The sequence below is a fragment of the Erythrolamprus reginae genome, chromosome 5 (assembly GCF_031021105.1).
Source record: "Erythrolamprus reginae isolate rEryReg1 chromosome 5, rEryReg1.hap1, whole genome shotgun sequence".
NCBI classification, from domain to species: Eukaryota; Metazoa; Chordata; class Lepidosauria; order Squamata; family Dipsadidae; genus Erythrolamprus; species Erythrolamprus reginae.
In genome coordinates, this window is record NC_091954.1 from 102,091,058 (window position 1) to 102,106,062 (window position 15,005).

Sequence of the window (15,005 nt, forward strand, 5' to 3'; positions counted from 1 at the left end):
TTGTAGTCTAACCTCTTGTGCAGTGCTGGAATTTTTACAGTTTTAGTCACAAATTTACCTCCATGGACCATTGAGAGGTCCATCGAGGGTGTGTGCATAAGCGCACTAATCATTGTATCATTCCTGTCATTGTATTTTTATATTATTCCTATTTTTGTTTTTGTTTGACAAATTGTAACAAACAAACAAAATCTCCATTCCATTCTGGACAAATGGCTGGCCAGCCTTTTCTTGAAAATCAACAATTATTTTATTTATTTATTTATTCGATTTTTATGCCGCCCTTCTCCTTAGACTCAGGGCGGCTTACAACATGTTAGCAATAGCACTTTTTAACAGAGCTAGGCTATTGCCCCCACAATCCGGGTCCTCATTTTACCCACCTCGGAATGGATGGAAGGCTGAGTCAACCTTGAGCCGGTGATGAGATTTGAACCACTGACCTTCAGATCTACAGTCAGCTTCAGAAGCCATAGAGCTTTGAAATAATGTTCAGGTTCACAAGCAATAACTTTATTATTATGATCAGCTGCACAGTCAGCCTGGTATTTAAACTCTGGCATTTTTGCCTACCTACTGAGTCCTTTCCAAGGATCTGATATAGGCAGATCTTGTTACATTGCAGGATATCCATTATCCGAAATAAAGCTGTTTTCTGCAATCGACTCATGATGATTGGCCAGTGATAATTGTCATGTGGTATTATGGATGGTTGAGATTACATCCAAGGCATGCATTGTTTTCTTTTGCCATAGTCTATTTGCCATATATTTGCAGATTTTTATATTTTTTGATTATTACCAAAAGTGTATGAACAGTAAGCCATGATTCTTCAGCATATTATCTCTAGCACTTAGACTTATATATAACTTTACAGTGCTTTACAGCCCTTTCTAAGCAGTTTACATAGTCAGCATAATCAGCCCCCAAGCATCTAGTCCCCAATTTACCGGCTTTGGAAAGATGGATGGCTGAGTAAAACTTGAGCCTATAGGATCGAACTCCTGGCAGTCAACAGAATTAGCTTGCAATACTGCATAAGAACATAAGAACATAAGAAGAGCCATGCTGAATTAGGCCAAAGCCCACCGAGTCTAGCATTCTGTGTCACACAGTGGCCCACCAATTGTACATGGGGATCTTGAGCAGAAAGAGAAGGCAAAACCCTCTCTTTCCCTTGACCCCCAACAAATGGTACTCAAGGGAATCCTGCCTGCCTCAACAAACATAGAGGCGGCACATGGACATCCGTTTCAATAACCACTGATACACTTGGCATCCATGAATCTGTCTAATCCTGCCTTGAAGCTATCAAGGCTGACAGCTGTCAAGACCTCTTCTGGAAGCGAATTCCATGGAGAGGGGCGGCATACAAGTCCAATTAAATAAATAAAATAAATAAATAAACCAATGACCCTCTGAGTGAAGAAATATTTCCCTTTATTTGTCCTCACTTTTTTTACCTATGAGCTTTAGGGAGTGCCCCCTCGTCCTAGTATTATGTGATAGAGAAAAGATAGAGAATTTTTCTATCCCATGCATGATTTTATATACTTTGACCAAGTCACCCCTTAAACGCCATCTTTCAAGGCTGAAGAGACCAACGCGTTGCAACCTGGTTTCATAAGGGAGGTGCTACATATTCTTGATCATTCTTGTTGCCCTTTTTTGCACCTTTTCCAGTTCCATTATATCCTTCTTGAGGTGCGGTGACCAGAACCATACACAGTACTCCGTGTGGTCTCACCATCAATTTGTACTGAAGCAATACAACACTTACTGACTTATTTTCGATTCCCTTCCTAATCATGCCAAGCATGGGATTTGCTCTTATTACTGCTGCTGTGCACTGGGTTGTCATCTTCATTGAGCTGTTCACCAAAACCCCAAGATCCCTTTCTTGGGTTGTCTCAGAAAGCAGTCTAATCACCACGGCTGTTTCCTTTCATTTGAAATCAAGATTGAAGCATTGTTTCCCATTGTGAGACCCTCAGGTTCACCAATACTATGATTCCTAAAATTCTTAGCCAACATGGTCTACAGGAGGGCAGTTTATTTATTATTTATTTATTTATTCGATTTTTATGCTGCCCTTCTCCTTAGACTCAGGGCAGCTTACAATATGTTAGCAATAGCACCCCCACAATCCGGGTCCTCATTTTACCCACCTTGGAAGGATGGAAGGATGAGTCAACCTTGAGCCGGTGATGAGTTTTGAACCGCTGACCTACAGATCTACAGTCAGCTTCAGTGGACTGCAGTACAGCACTCTACCTGCTGCAGTACAGCACTCTACCTGCGGCGCCACCCCGGCTCTTTCTAGAAGATACAATTCCAATACAGCTAGGAGACGTAACATTATGTTTATAAGCTTGCATAAAAATGCATCTATGAATAGATTTCAGTAAGACAGAATAGGAAGAGAGAGGTATCATTGAATTTGCCAGTACAGTGATACCTCGTCTTACAAACGCCTCGTCATACAAACTTTTCGAGATACAAACCCGGGGTTTAAGATTTTTTTGCCTCTTCTTACAAACTATTTTCACCTTACAAACCCACCGCCGCCGCTGGGATGCCCCACCTCCGGACTTCCATTGCCAGCGAAACACCCGTTTTTGTGCTGCTGGGATTTCCCTGAGGCTCCCCTCCATGGGAAACCCCGTCTCCGGACTTCCGTGTTTTTGTGATGCTGCAGGAGAATCCCAGCAGAGGAATCCCAGCAGCGGAAAAACGGGCGCTTTGCTGGCAACGGAAGTTCGGAGGTGGGGTTTCCCAGCAAGGAGAGCCTCAGTGAAATCGCAGCATCGCAAAAACACAGAGGTCCAGAGGTGGGGTTTCCCATGGAGGGGAGCCTCAGGGGAATCCCAGCAGTGCAAAAACGGGCGCTTCGGCTGGCAAAAGGGGTGAATTTTGGGCTTGCACACATTAATCGCTTTTCCATTGATTCCTATGGGAAACATTGTTTCATCTTACAAACTTTTCACCTTAAGAACCGCGTCCTGGAACCAATTAAGTTTGTAAGACAAGGTATCACTGTATTCTTTATACGTCACAGTGAAACAAACAATCTACTATTTTGATGGAACCTGGCCCGCTCTGCAGCATTTTGGAAGAATGATAATTTTTTTTGCATCTTTTGTCAGAGGAAATTGAGCATTAAGATGCTGAAACTAGTCCAGTGTCTTGAGGTGACTCTAGATTATTGTCTGGTTGCTATAGTAACTCAGCAGGCCTGAATCATGGAATAGGTAAACACTTTGAAAAGGCAAAAAAATCCTTCTTTTCCATCACTGGTGCCAGGAGTAACTAACCTTTTCCAGGAGGCACTTTTAATCTAGGGCAAAGTGCATATCCTATATAAGTAAGTTAGTAGTGGGCCAAAGTTTCAAGATCATGTGATCCCACTGAGACAGATGTGAGATTTGGTACGATTTACATATTTTCAATATTTATTGAACGATCAAATATTGATTAAATAAACTACCGTATTTTTCGCTCCATAAGACGCAGTTTTTTTCCTCCCAAAGTAGGATGAAAAATCAGCCCCGTCTTATGGAGCGAAGATGCAGGCAGGGAGGGGGTGAGGAGGCTGGGAACTCGGAAGCGCCATCCCGCCGGCTGGCTGGCTAGCTGCTGCCTGGCCCCCTCCCTCCCGGAGGAGGGTCTCCCTCCTCACCACCAGCGGCACTCCCCCCGCCAGCCAGCCAGCCAGAGGTGATAGTATAGGAGGGTTTCTCCTAAAATCCACCACTATGGTTTCGAATGTGTTTAGTTCAAGATTGTTCCGGTTGTACCACAAAGTTAGTTGTTCAACCCCAGGTCTGTATGCAGATTCCTCTTCCTCTTTGTCTCCAATGACAACTAAATGGAAATCTCACTTCTCTTATGCATAATCCGTCTTTGATATTTCCTGTTTTTCCTCTTGATCCCCTTTTGTAGGTCTCAGAAATCTGATTTTATAAACCAGCTCCTCGCTCTCCCCCCGCCGCCCGCCGCGTTTGCAGGAGGTGGGGAGGGTCGGGCGGCCCGCCAAGGCCAGGAGGGACGCCGCTGCCCCCCCTTCCCTCTCTCCGCCCGCCGCTGCGCCTCCGAGGAAATGCCGGCAAAGGCTTTTCTCAGCGGAGGCCGGCGAAGGCGATATTCAATGTCGGGGGCGCATGGGCGGTTGCGCGCGCTCCCTATCTCCCTGCTAGCCCACTCGGAATATTCAAAATAAGAAAAGCCTTTGCCGGTGAAGGTTTTTCTTATTTTGAATATTCCGAGTGGGCTAGCAGGGAGATAGGGAGCGCGCGCAACCGCCCGTGCGCCCCCGACATTGAATATCACCTTTGCCGCCGGCCCTGCCTCTCCTACAACCCCCTTGCTGAGAGCCCAGGACAAAAGGGCTCTCGGCAAAGGTGAGGCGGGCAGGGCGTGCGCGCGTCACCGCTGAGAAGAACGGAGAGAGAACGAGAGTGAGTGAGAGCAACAGACAGCAAGATAGTGAGAAAGAGAGAGTGAGAGAAAGGGGGGAGAGAGAGAAAGAGAGAGGGGGAGAGATAGCAAGAGAGGGAGAGAGAGAAAGAGAGAGGGAAAGGGGGGAGAGAAAGAGAGAGGGAGAGGGGGGAGAGATAGCAAGAGAGGGAGAGAGAGAAAGAGAGAGGGAAAGGGGGAGAGAGGGGGGAGAGAAAGAGAGAGGGAGGGAGAGAGGAGATAAAGGAAGAGGAGAGAGAGAAAGGAAGAGAAAGAAAGAGGGATAGAAAGAGAGAGAGAGTGAGAGATGCTCAGTGAGCCTTTCTTTGAAGTTGCCTTTCTTTCTTTCTTTCTTTCTTTTTCTCTCTTGCTCTCTTGCTCTTTCATTCTTTTTTCTTTCTCTTTCTTTCTTTCTTTCTCTTGCTTTCTCTCCTTCCTTCCCTCCTTCCATTTCTTTCATTCCCCCTCTCTATTTTTATTTCTCTTTCATTTTCTTTCTCTCTTTCTTGCTTTCTTTCTTGCTCTTTTTCTTTCTCTCTTTTACCTTCCCTTCCTCTATTTCTTCTTTTCTTTCTCCTTCCTACCTTCTTCCCTCCCTCCCTCCCTTCAGTCCTTCCTCTCTTACTCTCCCCTTTCATAGGTTTCCTTGCTTCCTTCCTCTGTTCCTGTTCCTTCCCCCTTTCTTTCTTTCTTTCTTTCTTTCTTTCTTTCTTTCTTTCTTTCTTTCTTTCTTTCTTTCTTTCTTTCTTTCTTTCCTTCCTTCCTTCCTTCCTTCCTTCCTTCCTTCCTTTCCTCCCTCCATTTCTTGCTTTCCTTTTCCTTCCTCCCTTCCTTCCTCCCTCACTCCCTTCTTTCACTCCTTCCTCTCTTCCTTTCCCCTTTTTGGCTCAAAATATTTTTTTTCTATTTTCCTCCTCTAAAATCTAGGTGCGTCTTATCAGCAGGTGCGTCTTATAGAGCGAAAAATACGGTAAGTCGGTGGATAAAAAAGAAACGAAAGGGGAAAAACGATCCATACGAGATGAATTCAATCCTTCAACTCCTTATTCAATCTAAACACCGAGAAACCTATTGGCCAATTTCCTCGTTTTTTAGAATACTAAAATACGCAAACGTTTCAAGAAAATTTGATTCTGTTCCTAAACACTGGAAGAATAATACAGCTCATCTTTAAGGAATGAACCCTTCGTGGAATTGGTAGATTGAAGGTGGCCTTGTGCCAAAGGGGTGGTGGCAGTGTGAAGTCAACTTTGATTTCTCGAAAGCAGACTTTATTTCTGAAAGTCCTGCTCTTGGAATGCTGCTGAAATGCCACGTAACTTAAAGAACATGTGCCTTTAAAGAGCAAAACTCAGTTTGATCTTCTCAGTTCTATCACTGTGTTTTGAAGTGTTGTGACTTTATTTAAAGGAAACAGTGGTCTTTGTGAATAATTCATAGGCCTTTGCAGGCTGCGAGACAGATGTCTCTAACTGCCAATTGAACTAAGATTGCAGATAGATTGCCTTTTATCAGGGTTTTTTTTTCTCTCTTTCCTGGAATTCAAATCCTGATCGCTTTGCTGTCCCTGCGCCTTTTAATGAGTAACTTGTGAAATCTTTGCTGCAGATCCACGCTAGCATTTTCTCTTCCTAAAACTTATAATTTAGACATAATAGCAAGCTATAGCAGAATTATAGTGATTTCAAAACCGATATAATCTCTCACATTTTTTCTTTTAACTTGCTAAACTTTTTGTTTCTGGCTCCGAAAAGAGTTTTTTGCTTTGATAATTTGGAAAGGTCACTGGATTTAAAGATCTATTTTACAAACACCTATTAGAACAGCTTACATATCCTAAACGTGTCTCGTGTTTTTTTAAAACAGAAGGACATTAGGAGGAATAAATTATCCATTTAGTACAATCAACCAAGAATATATGTGATATACAATTAAAAAAAACCCTGCCCCACATTATTGTGTTGGTTATGACCTATAAAGCCCTACATGGCATCGTACCAGAATACCTTCGGGACCACCTTCTGCTGCACGAATCCCAGCGACCGGTTAGGTCACACAGAGTTGGCCTTCTCCGGGTCCCGTCGACTAAGCAATGCCGTCTGGCAGGCCAAGGGGAAGACCCTTCTCTGTGGCGGCCCCGGCTCTCTGGAATCAACTCCCCCCCGGAGATTAGAACTGCCTCCACCCTCCTTAGAAACATAGAAACATAGAAGACTGACGGCAGAAAAAGACCTCATGGTCCATCTAGTCTGCCCTTATACTATTTCCTGTATTTTATCTTACAATGGATATATGTTTATCCCAGGCATGTTTAAATTCAGTTACTGTGGATTTACCAACCACGTCTGCTGGAAGTTTGTTCCAAGAATCTACTATTTCAGTAAAATAATATTTTCTCATGTTGCTTTTGATCTTTCCCCCAACTAACTTCAGATTGTGTCCCCTTGTCCTTGTGTTCACCTTGCCTTTCACAAGATCCTAAAAACCCACCTATGTCGCCAAGCTTGGGGAAGTTGATATTCTCTGTAGCTACTATGATTTATGTATGATTTGCTTGGGTTGTGTGATTAATTTTTATGATAAGGGTTTTAATTTTTTTAAATATTGGATTTGTACATTGTGTATTGTGTTGTGAGCCGCCCCGAGTCTTCGGAGAGGGATGGCATACAAATCTAATAAATTATTATTATTATTATTATTATTATTATTATTATTATCATCATCATCATCATCAATATCATGATTATAATTGTTCTGGTTTCTGGTAGAACTTTAGTTATTAAAAATAACTCTTACTGAATGCAGTATTTCATAAACAAAGAAACTCCATTTTTATTTTCTTCACTTCTGTATTCAAAATGCAATACAGACTGGTACACTCCTTTTCTCCCATTATCTCTCTTAATTACATTCCACATACATTCCTTCCAGCCTCCTCCAGTCTCCCAAGATTTATGTACTTACAGCATGCTTCAAAAACAGCATTAATGACTGCAAAATAACACAGCTCCGAAGTGAAATGGAAACACCTTTCATTTTAGAACTACAACATTGAAACTCCACCCTTCTTCCCCACTAGCCCCCTGACGTACCAAATGCATCACTCCAGTATTTAACCCATTCCTCCCCTTAATATCTTTTTCCTAACACCTGTTCCTTGCATTTTTGGACCCTTCTGAATTGAGGATTAACCCAGCGAACGTCTGTTTCTTCCTCACTAGATTCTGGACTTATAGCAACATCCTGTGGCTGGCCTCCCACTTGTTCTAATACCTGTAACCCAGGGCCTACTACTAATTCATAAACACTATCTGTATCAAAGTCCTCAAGCTCTTCATCATCCTCCAACTGACCAGGAGTATGTACAACAATAATCAGGGATGAAATGCTACCAGTTTGGCCCAGTTTGGGCGTACTGATAGTGGCCCTCGAAGAAATCCAGTTTGACAGCCATCTTAGCTGTAAATTTGTAGCTGGATTCATTTGAGGATTAATGACATATGTGGGAGGGATGCACTTAGGCCTTTTTAAATTAGAACAAAGGAGGGTGAGCAGGACTATGGAGGTTTCTAACATTTTTTAAAAATACTTTTTATTCAGACTTTTTCACATTTAAAATTACAATTTCACTAACACAGCTTTCTGTTATCGGAATTTTTTCTTGATTCTATATTATCCATTTTAAGGCCTATTATTTTATACATATACCTTCTTATATCTTATTTGCCCCTTTATACAGTAATCCCTAGCTACTTCACGGTTCATCTTTCACGGATTCGCTACTTCACGGGTGTTCAAAGGGGGCTTAAAACCTTTAAATTCAGTGAAAATTTTAAATCCATTAAAAATTCATAAAATTCTTCTACAGTACTACTGTACTCTATTAAAGAAACTGGTAGGATATCACATATAGTTCCAGCTGAGAAACATTATAGAATTTATTTCTTTATTCAATTTTTATGCCGCCCTTCTCCTTAGACTCAGAGCGGCTTACAACATGTTAGCAATAGAGATGTTAGCATGTTAACAGAGCCAGCATATTGCCTCCACAATCTGGGTCCTCATTTTATCCACCTCGGAAGGATGACTGTTTAATGCAAAGGGTGGGGTTTAAAAGTCCAAATACTCATTAAATACATCAAAAAAATATATTTCCTCTACTTCAAGCAAATTCGTTTTTAGGGGTGGTCTTAGAACGCATCCTCCGTGAAAAACGAGGGATCACTGTATACTACGGTATATACATTACATATACATCCATTTGCACTCTAAATAGACTTTTTTTCCATTTTATTTCATTTTCCTACATTCATTTAAACATTAATTTTGCTTTGCTTTTCGAGCCAGTTATACCATCTATTCCACATTTTATAATACTCTTGTTTCCCCTTTATCTCTTAATTCCATCGTTAATTTGTCCATCTCAGTGGAGATTTCTAACATTAATCGCATTGTGAGAAAATACATTCCACCAAGCTGGAATCTGGATAATCATACAAAAATTGGCATGATGACAGATCCAGAGCAGACAAACAGAATACCTTTTCTGTGCAAGGCATAGTTCAGTGATCACAAGATGCAATAATGGCTGAAAGGAGGAATTAGATAAACCCACGGAAAGTAAAATGATATCTAGCTACTGCTCATATCAAGGAGATGCTGGCTCCAAAATGAGAGGTAGAGTGTTTATGAATACCAATATGTGCAGGTGCACAGTTCATGTTAAAGAATTTAAAATGACAGAACTAGGCAGCTTCAAACTGTTGCAATCAGTCACAGAAGTCCTTATTAGTAGATGTCTCTTGCTCAAGTTTTTTTCATCCTCTATTTTTCTCAACCAATAAACACTAGAGATTGTTTCTCTATAGCAGTGATGGTGAACCTTTTTTGGCTTGGGTGCCAAAAGGTTGTGCATGCACACAATAGCGCCCACACTCATAATGCAACACAACCCTCACACTACCCACACACACAAACACACAGGCCTCACTGAAGCCTCTGGACCCTTCTTGGGTCCAGAGGTTTCAGTTGGGCTGTTTTTTGACCTCCCCAGGGTTCAGGAGGCTTTCCTGAAGCCTGGGGAGTGCGAAAATGGCCGAAAATCAGCTGACCAGTGTGCATATGCGCACTGGAGCTGACATAGGACAATGCCTCATGTGACCTCAGATATGGCTCCGCGTGCCACCTGTTGCACCTGTGCCATAGGTTTGCCATCACTGCTCTATAGCTATCATGACTAAGGGCATTATCCAGAAGTTATATCCTGCATGAGAGATGGCCAAAAGAATTATGTTGAGAACTTGGAAAAGTGATCTTGTTCCAGATGTTAAGAAATAGCTTTTCGAAATGTTTAACTTATCTATGGTAAAAAAAGACAACATTATCTAGTAATCAAAGGGTGAAACAAAATATTTTACATTGGCTGAAATGTTATATTATTTTATCATAATGTTCTTACCGTTCTGTGGAATAAACAGTGATTATTGATGAATTTTGTAGAAGTGGTGGGTTTTTTCTCTTTTCTTAGTCTGCTTTTTATCCTTCCTTTTTATTTTTATTTTTTTGTAATTTAAGGAGTGTTTTGTTTTTTGTGTATTTTATCTGTAGTTTGCATTGTTCCTGAACTAAAATAAATAAATAAATAAACAAACCAATCAATCAATCAATCAATCAATCAATCAATTAATTAATTAATTCACTTATAATATCTGAATGCTACCCATTAGTATTTGTTGTTCTTTGGAAACTCTGTGCCTGACCCCATGGACATGCCATGCCATGCTCCAGAGGTGGGTTTCAGCAGGTTCTGACCAGTTTTGAAGAAGTGAAAGCAGAAATTTTAAGTAGTTCGAAGAACGGTAAATACCACCTCTGACTGCCCCCCCCCCCCCCCTCTATTCTCTGCCTCCTGAGTCCCAACTAATTGGAAGGAAATGGGGATTTTGCAGTAACCTTCCCCTGGAAATCATAAGAACATAAGAAGAGCCGTGCTGAATCAGGCTAATGCCCATCGAGTCCAGCATTCTGTGTCACACAGTGGCCCACACACAATTGCCCATGGGGATCTTGAGAAGAAAGAGAAGGCAAAACCCTCCCTTTCCCCTGAGCCCCAACAAGTGGTACTCAAGGGAATCCTGCCTGCCTCAACCAACATAGAGGCGGCACACGGACATCCGTTTCAATAATCACCGATACACATGGCATCCATGAATCTGTCTAATCCTGCCTTGAAGCTGTCAAGGAAAGGAAGTAGTCTTTAATTTGTTGACTCTAGGGTGTATATGGGAGATTCAAGGCAGAGTTTCATTGTTTTGTAATGGAGTTGGTTGAGGTTTGAGGTGTCAGCCAGGTTATGCTAGCCAACTGTTATTTCCCTGCTAAAATCCTTGGAGAAAAAGTGCCCTGTCTGCGGAGATGTTGAAAAGCTGTTATTGTAAGTCATTGAGACTGGAGACTCCTTATCTCATAAAGGAATTTGCAATCAGCTTCGATCTTCAGCAGCAGCCTAGCCGCCAGACTGTTATCTTTTAACTCCTCTTACTGAGAAGCTACCAAGATGAACTCACATGCATGAATTTGGCTTGTATAAATGACGCTTGCTGTATGAAAAGATTCAGTTGAAATATGAGCATGTGGATTCCTCCTTTGTTTTTAATCTGCGTGGGCCCGGAATAGAACAGGTAGTAAACCCCATACCTTTTAAGACAAGTAATGGTCCAATCAGTCCTTAAAAACTTCCAGTTTTGGAGCACCCACAACTTCTGAAGGAAAGCTATTCCATTGATTAATTGTTCTGTCAAGAAATTTCTCCTTAGGTTCTAGGTTGGACCGGGAGTCATTACTCACAGTCACTCATGCCCCCATCACCTCGAGGCTCGACTACTGTAACGCTCTCTACATGGGGCTACCTTTGAAAAGTGTTCGGAAACTTCAGATCGTGAAGAATGCAGCTGCGAGAGCAATCATGGGCTTCTCTAAGTATGCCCATATTACTCCAACACTCCGCAGTCTGCATTGGTTGCCGATCAGTTTCCGGTCACAATTCAAAGTGTTGGTCATGACCTATAAAGCCCTTCATGGCACAGGACCAGAATATCTTCGGGACCGCCTCCTGCCGCACGAATCCCAGCGACCGGTTAGGTCCCACAGAGTCGGCCTTCTTCGGGTCCCGTCGACTAAACAATGTCGTTTGGCGGGATCCAGGGGAAGAGCCTTCTCTGTGGGGGCTCCAACCCTCTGGAACCAGCTCCCCCCTGAGATTAGGATTGCACCCACCCTCCTTGCCTTTCGGAAATTCCTTAAAACCCACCTCTGCCGTCAGGCATGGGGGAACTAAAACATCTCCCCCTTGCCCATGTTGTTTTGCCGTTTGATTGACTGTATGCCTGTTTTTTATATATATTGGGACTGTTTTATGAATTTCCTAACTTAAATTGTAATTAGATTGGTGGGTTTGGATTTGTTACTATGTACTGTTTTTACTATTGTTGTGAGCCGCCCCGAGTTTGCGGAGAGGGGCAGCATATAAATAATAATAATAATAATAATAATAATAATAATAATAATAATAATAATAATAATAATAATTTATTAGATTTGTATGCCGTCCCTCTCCGAAGACTCGGGGCGGCTCACAACACGATAAAAACAGTATTATACAGGCACAAATCTAATATTAAAAAAAAACAAAAACCCTATCATAATTAAAAACCAAACAGCACATACATACCAAACATAAATTATAATAAGCCTGGGGAAAAGGTGTCTCAAATCCCCCATGCCTGGCGGTATAGGTGGGTCTTAAGTAGTTTACGGAAGACAAGGAGGGTGGGAGCAGTTCTAATCTCCGGGGGGAGTTGATTCCAGAGGGCCGGGGCCGCCACAGAGAAGGCTCTTCCCAATATCCAATAAATCTAATCTAATCTCTACTTGAATAGTTTCCACCCATTGCTTCTTGACCTGCCTTCAGGTGCTTTGACAAATAGGTTGACCCCCTCTTCTTTGTGGCAGCCCCTTAGATATTGGAATGCTGCTATCATGTCGCCCCCCTCGTCCTTCTTTTCATTAATATACCCAATTCTAGCAACCATTCTTGGCATGTTTTAGCCTCCAGTCCCCTAACGAGAACCCCAGATGTGGGTAAACTGTAGAATGATATAAGGATGTTTATCCTTGTCTTCTTTTTAATGCTTTTCCTAAATAATTCATAATGTTTTGTCTTTTCCCTGGCATGGTGTACTTTTTTCAGTCTCCTTGCTCTTTTCGTTTGAACAAGTTGATAGCTTACAAAGACCCTTTCAGTTGGAATGCACCCCCTGAGGATGATTCATTTATTTTGCAGGCTGATAAGATTGCTGCGCCATTCCATTCTGCAGTAAGTCCCACTCTGTTCAATGAATCTTGTCTCTCTATAATGGTTTTTAGGACACGTGACATTGCAGAGGGAAATATGCAGTTTCTACTTTTAAGTCGGTTCATCTGGAATAAATTTCATTTATTTATTTGAAACATTTGTGTGTCTTCACTCATTGGAGTTGGGTTGGTGCATATGCAAATAGAATTACTCAGGCGACGGAATGAAACAATGACATTGACAGCAAAATGTAGAGGAACTAAAAGTAAACAGGCTAAGATATTTTATAAATTAAAATGGTCGAAGAAGTAGCAGCCTTATACTCTAATTCAGGAGTATCAAACTCAAGGCCCACGAGCAGGATGGGACGCAACCTGTGCTTATTATTATTATTATTATTATTATTATTATTATTATTATTAATTGGATTTGTATGCCGCCCCTCTCCGCAGACTCGGGGCGGCTAACAACCATGATAAAAAACAACATGTAACAATCCAATTTAATAAAACAACTAAAAACCCTTATTATAAAAACCAAACATACACACAAACATACCATACATAACTTGTAATGGCCTAGGGGAAGGAATATCCTAACTCCCACATGCCTGGTGACAAAGGTGGGTCTTGAGTAATTTGCGAAAGACAAGGAGGGTGGGGGCCGTTCTAATCTCTGGGGGGAGTTGATTCCAGAGCGCCGGGGCCGCCACAGAGAAGGCTCTTCCCCTGGGGCCCGCCAAACGACATTGTTTGGTCGACGGGACCCAGAGAAGGCCAACTCTGTGGGACCTTATCGGCCGCTGGGATTCGTGGGGTAGAAGGCGGTTCCGGATGTATCTGGTCTATCGGGTCATCCTAGAAACAGCAAAGGACCAGCCTGTGAGGCGCCTTTGGCAATGAAAACAAAACTTGAGAGTGAAATGCAGTTGAAAATGAAGCTTGGGAACTCATTTTCACTGGCAGAGCGCTCAAGCCACCACAGGCGCCCCAACATGAGTGACAGCAAGCTGGCCACGCCCACCCTGGTCCCAAAATAAAAAAACAGTCCTAATGCAGCCCTCAATGAAAGTTCAGTGAGGGCTGAATTAGATTGACTAGATTGACATCCCAAATCTAATTCTGTAATAAACCTGATCAAGTGGCCAGAATCCAAGACAATCGTCTTAATTTGGTTTCAGGAAATATTTGGTTAAATGGTGACAGTTGTGTATAGCTGGATCAGCTTTTTTCCATTGATGATGATTATTCAATTGGCACCATTTTCTTGGCTGGGATTGTTTACATTTTTATTTGGTTTTGTATCATGAGCAATTTGCACTTGGCAGATCATAGCAGGTTTTGTATTTTGACTTATTAATATATATTCTGCTTTAAGATGGTATTCTTCAGTGAGTTTTCTCTTTGAGCCTCTTTTATAGGCAGACATCAAATGAAAATTTGGGCTCTTTTTAAGAATATGTTTGCTTTTTCACTGTAAATTTAAATATAATATAATTTAAAGAATTACGAGTTGTGTAATCACATTTGGGATTCCATTTATCTAGTTTCTCTTTTCTGGAAAAACTTTTCTTTGCTGTACTGTGAATTGTGCAGCTAAATTGAAATATTTTGAAGATTTTCATGTTAGTCTCTTTCTCTTTTTTTCTGGGGCAGGTCATTTTTGTTCAAGTTAATCCAGGTGAAACTTTTACCATAAGGGGTGAAGATGGAACACTTCAATGCATTCAAGGTAAGGAAGATTTTGTTTGACAAAAGGTTTGTTTTATGCTTTATTTTCTTGAGTGTCCATCTGTGATATTGATCAGGAATTCCTGTTGACATTGATTCATAAGGCTCAAATATACAAACTTCCAAAGTGCTGAAAAATTATCTGGATAATCTGCAGTTTATATAGGTACAAATCTTTTGAGTGTTACCTTTTTCTTTTGAACCCAATAGCTTCAATCATTTTGCAACATCCACTCAACAAATTATGATATCTAAGACAATGGAAGACATCTGGAAAAGATGATGTTTAGTTATACGAATTTGTACTATAATACAGTGTTTCCCAACCTTGGCCACTTAAAGATATTTGGACTTCAGCTCCCAGAATTCCCCAGCCAGCGAATACCGGCTGGGGAATTCTGGGAATTGAAATCCAAATATCTTCAAGTGGCCAAGGTTGGGAAACACTGCTATAATACAAGTTCTTC

General features: G+C 41.6%; 1 protein-coding gene across 3 annotated transcripts in view; it reads left to right on the top strand.

The window, feature by feature from the left end:
• Positions 1 to 15,005, top strand: part of FNDC3B (fibronectin type III domain containing 3B) — a 376,606-nt gene that overhangs the window by 116,911 nt on the left and 244,690 nt on the right. For all 3 annotated transcript variants that reach the window (XM_070753641.1, XM_070753643.1, XM_070753642.1), the window contains exon 3: positions 14,464 to 14,539. In XM_070753641.1, coding sequence (XP_070609742.1) covers positions 14,464 to 14,539 — 76 coding nt within the window. The remainder of the gene's footprint in view (positions 1 to 14,463; positions 14,540 to 15,005) is intronic.